The following is a 5,051-nucleotide window of genomic DNA, read 5'->3' on the forward strand; positions in this document are numbered from 1 at the left end:
ATTATGAATTTTCAATTGAGTTTGCATACTCAATTGAGTTTGACTTTTCAGTTTTGCCATGTACATCAGAAAACCTGCCAATTATGAATTTGATTAACCATTTGATTGTCATGAGATACTTATTACTTGCTCATCCAAAATAAAAATAAAAATGAAATACTTATTTTCATTATTTTCAGTCAGCTATATCCATTATTTTCAAAGATTATCGCAATTCCTTTTTAACATGCAGAAGTATGGGGGTTATCCATCTGGTTCAATGGTTGACTTCGCTTGTGATGCCTATGGATCTCCAATAATAGCAATGAGCAGCTTGGCAGTTCATACCAAGGTTGGCAAAATTTTGAATTTTGTTATCATATGTGTACTAATTGGATAATATATATATATATATCTTGAAAATTGTTCTAAATGGCGGCATCCAAAGAGATGCCTTGATGTGCACGACTGTGAATTGTCTCTCTCTTTGGTTCACAAGGACAGGTAGAATCCTACAATCGAAGTTTAGCTGTACAGTTGCAGGAGCTTGTAAATTTTATATTCCTACTCAATTCCTGTTTAGCTGTTTGTTAAGAGACAGCAAAAGTAATGCTGAATGCTCTTTGGAATAGAAAATTCTTAAATTTTGGTTATTAGGATTAGTTTTTCTGGTGATGCTTGGGAGGTAAATTAATTTTTGAATTCGTCATTTTTAAATGTACCTTCTTATATTTTAGTGATAAACTTGATATGCATTTATTTAATTTAAGTTGTTTTATTGAGCATATAGTCTTTAATAAGGCGGAATGGCGAAAAAGGATTCATGTAGCCGACCATTACTTGATTAAGATACATGGTTTGGTTTGGAGTCTTTTTGAATGTGCGTTCTTATATGTTAGTGATAAGCTCGATAAGTTGAAATTCAGAATATTGTAATCACTTAATTTTTCGTTAGCACAGGTGTCCTGTCTGTATTATTTTTCCTTATTAGCATAGGACTTTAAAACTTTGCTATGAAATACTTGCAGCATTTTTTATATTTAAATTTTTTTTAGGATCTTCTAGTTTATGGAAAGTTACTTAATTAGTTGATACTCGCTATTTTTTGCAGGACCTTGTAGCTAATCCAAAATGCTCTTTGCTTGTAGCAAAAGATCCTGAGGATAGGACTGATTTAATTATAACCCTGTACGGTGATGTTGTTTCTGTATATTAATGACTTTTTTGGATGATGTGTCATTCTGATCTCGATTGCTACTTCTGTTAGTCTACTCTCAATGCATTCTATCCCCCTTTGAACTCAATTAGAGCACTTAAATTCAAATATATTTTTTGTTTTGATAAACAATGCAGGTCTCTGAAAATGATAGAGAAGCTATCAGTACTGCATACTTGGCAAGGCATCCAATGCATTCTGGGTAACTTTTTTGGCCACTTGTTTTTTAGCATGCATGCCTAAATCTAATTCTTTACTCTTTAAAATTTCAGCAAAATATATGATGATTGAACATTAACATATGGTTAGATCAGATTTAGTAGTAAAATCTCATATTGTACCCTGAATTTTCTTTGACTCTTCTCCCCCACAATTTTGCAGATCATGGAGGTTCTTATTCAGATAGCAAATCTCATATCTGCTGTTTATGCTCACTCTTTAGTTGTATTTGTTCATCTGAATGCAGGTGACCAGATGGTTTTCTTCCTCCTGAATGTAATCGAAGTAATCGGGGTGTTGATGACATTCAAACCATTTCTTGCTCAATGATGAAGCTTTACTGCAAAACCAGGTTGGGTAAATGTCCTCAAAATGATTGTTTCAAGATGCAATACATTGTTGCATTCAATGCAAGGGTAGTAACCAACCAAATACTTAGATTATTTGATTAAAATCCTATTAATGTACCTGCAAATATACTCATTTGTTGTTGTTGATGAAAAACTGTTAGCATACTACAGCATACGGATGAGATCTTTGTTATATATGAAAAATTGTTGTTGTTGATGAAAAACTCTTTGTTATATACGGATGAAAAACTGTTAGCATACTACACCATACTACAGCATACCATTCCTTGTAAGTTTATTTTTGATTTTTCTGTCCACTCTACAAATGTGATCCAGTTATGTATGAGAAGTTCTATTTTTGCAATGTATCTAGAGGAATTTCCTCTTTCTAAGAGCAATACACATAAATTTGGCAGTTCGGATTTTAAGTCTGGACTTTTTTAGCTACACTTTCTGGGCATACTATTCATTGGATCACAATTTGGCTGATGTGATTGTATGGTTTGAAATAGTCACATATCATGTCTTCATGACAAGAAGGACAAGAAAAATCTATATAATAAAACACATCAGTTTTTGAAAAATGTTGTGTGCTATAGTTTGGGTTAAGATTGAATAAATCTAATGGCTGGTGTTATTTCCCTACTGATGAAGTACCTTTAGGCACGGGCAATTTTGCTAGTGGTCAATATTACAATTGCATATTGAAAAGTTATTTGGATTTGCAGGACAAGTTTGTTAGTGGAACCAAGGTTGAGTTAGGATTCCTAGTTAATTGATACACTTTGTTTCGTTCCTTGACATCTGTGACCCAATCTTCAATGTTGAGAAGATTTCCTCATCCCTTATGGCTTTGATTCATGGCTTTTAACTGTTGTTTTTATCACAATTAATGCCTTTTTTTTCCCTTTAATTTGCTTTTCCCATTTTTTTGCATCTTTGTGCTTTTGTGTATCTGGGACAGCATCTTAAGCTTGCTTTCATTGCAGGTACCTGGATCATAATCAATTTACTGGGAGAATCCCGGATGCATTCTATAAGCACACTTTCTTGAAAGAAATGTGAGTTTCTGTCTTCAATCAGTACAAGCAAATTGCAATTACCCAACACTAGGTGAAATGCTAATTGATTAAATGTTGTCACAGGTATATTGAAGGAAATGCTTTCCGGCCAGGTGTGAACCCTATTGGCGTCCACAATGTCCTCGAAGTTTCTGACACAGAGTTCTTGTTTTAGTCAGAGCTTCCACATATTATTTACTCGTAGAATTGTTTCTTTTTGTTCTTGCTAAAACTAGGGTGTTTCAGTTTGAATTGGAATGTAGTTCTATAAATAGGATGTATATAATGTACACTAGTGTTTTGGGAAATTTAAGAAATTTTGGAAGTAGGTTGTTTGACAGTTTAGAAAGGTGTTGTTGGATTCTTTGGTTGTCATTATTTTGTGTGAACAATGTCTGGTGGAACACCATGGTGGGGATGTCTTGTTGTTTCAGTTTGAATTGGAACAATGTCTGGTTGTTTGACAGAAATTTAATAAATCGAATGTTAATGAATTATGTATTGTGTCGAATGTTAATGATTCAGTTAATTTGAGTGATGCTTTAAAATTATAGGTTTATTATGGATTGAATAAATTATTAGGAATTACAAGTGTATTGTTTTCTTGCTTTGCCGACCAATTCATTAGTCGCGACAAATAAATAATTTTTTTTCGCAAAAAATGACAATTGCCGACCAAGAGTTTTGGTCGCAAAAAATGACAATTGCCGACCAAAATAGCTCTTAGTCGTGGAAACTCACTTTTGCCGACCAAAAGTTTTGGTCGCGAAAAGTAATAAATGGCGACCAAAACCTTTTTTGGTCGTGGAATGTCACGATTGGCGACCAAAATTTTTGGTCGCGGAATGTCACGATTGGCGACCAAAATTTTTGGTCGTAGAATGTCACAATTGGCGACCAAACTTTTCGGTCGTTGAATGTGATAATTGGCGACCAAACTTTTTGGTCGGGAAAATATCACTTTTCGCGACCAAAGTGTTTTAGCGACTAAATGAATTAGTCGCGGTAATGATATATTTCACGACCAAAAATTTAGTCGGCAAATCCGACTTTTGCCGACCAACCAAAATTTTGGTCGCGAATTACTTTTGCCGACCCTCAATTGGCGACCAAAGTGGCGACCAAAAAATTTGGTCGCGGATAACTTTTGCCGACCAAAAATAGACTTTTAGCGACCAATTTTTTTGTTGCCAAAAGTGTTAATTCTTGTAGTGTAAAGTGGTTCATATCAAATCAAACTTTGCACTCAAATTTGATTTATTTATTTATTTATTTATTTTGTGCAGGATTGGCGAGGGTTTTACATATTTTAGTACTAAATGTTACATAATTTTTTCATAAAATTAAGATAATTTACTATTCAGAATTGAAGTTACTCATTTTTGTAGCAGTATTCCGTATTTTTCATCAAAATCACAAATTATGCAACACTACCAAAAAAAAAAAAAAAAAAAAAATGCATAACATTAATACAAAACAAGTTCATGTCTGGGAAGTTTGCTTATTGGCTAAAAAAGTCACATCATTTTCTGATTTTTTTTTTTTTGGGGGGTCTTTAATGACATTTTTTTTTATAAAAAAAGAAAAGAAAAATTATATCAAATTTTAAAATTTTTGGTCTAACTTGTGTAGACGAATCTAAAAGTAAATAAAATTATTTTTGAAAAAGCCAAAAATAAGCCAAAAAAAAGTGCACTATTTTGGACTTATTTTTTGTCTTTTCTGGATTTTATTTGTATTTTTTTTCTAAAAAATTTACTTTTTTCAATTCAAAAAAAAGTGCACTATTTTGGACTTATTTTTTTTCCAAAATAAGCCTAATTTTTTCAAAAAAAATCATGAAAGGCAAAAATAAACAAAAAAGAAAAAGAAAAAGAAAAACTACCAAATAAACAAATTCCAAAAACTAATTGTAATTTTATTAAAAATTTATATAATATTTATCACAAAAATACAAAACTTATAAATAAAAAAATCTTGGGTGAATTACATTAATAGTTCATATAGTTTGGGTTAGGTCCCTGACTTTTCAATTATGACACATTTGACCCTGAATTTTGAATCTTGTTCTAAATAACGGCAATTGAAGGTATCATTAGATTTTTTAAGGGTAAAATCGTCAATTTGATAAAATATAAACTAATTTGACAAAAATAAATGTCAAACAAATATTTTGAATTTTTAAAAATTATTTATACCTACAAAAAATAAAATTATGTAAAATTG

At 31.7% G+C, this 5,051-nt stretch overlaps 1 protein-coding gene and 1 long non-coding RNA gene across 2 annotated transcripts; both read left to right on the plus strand.

Moving 5' to 3' along the window:
• Positions 1–211: 211 nt before the first annotated feature.
• Positions 212–1,957, plus strand: LOC145790464 (non-canonical heme oxygenase HOZ, chloroplastic-like). The gene is made up of 4 exons (XM_082868347.1): positions 212–331; positions 1,091–1,167; positions 1,333–1,397; positions 1,662–1,957. Exons 1-4 carry the CDS (start codon positions 227–229, stop codon positions 1,742–1,744), a joined length of 330 nt encoding a protein of 109 aa, XP_082724473.1. The 5' UTR covers positions 212–226; the 3' UTR covers positions 1,745–1,957.
• Positions 1,958–2,720: 763 nt separating this feature from the next.
• On the plus strand, positions 2,721–3,165 carry LOC145790466 (uncharacterized). The gene is made up of 2 exons (XR_014329207.1): positions 2,721–2,825; positions 2,910–3,165. It is a non-coding gene; the product is annotated as an uncharacterized LOC145790466 (long non-coding RNA).
• The last annotated feature ends 1,886 nt before the right edge of the window (positions 3,166–5,051 follow it).

The sequence above is a fragment of the Camellia sinensis genome, chromosome 1, assembly GCF_055761805.1.
Source record: "Camellia sinensis isolate YWXY chromosome 1, ASM5576180v1, whole genome shotgun sequence".
NCBI lineage: Eukaryota > Viridiplantae > Streptophyta > Magnoliopsida > Ericales > Theaceae > Camellia > Camellia sinensis.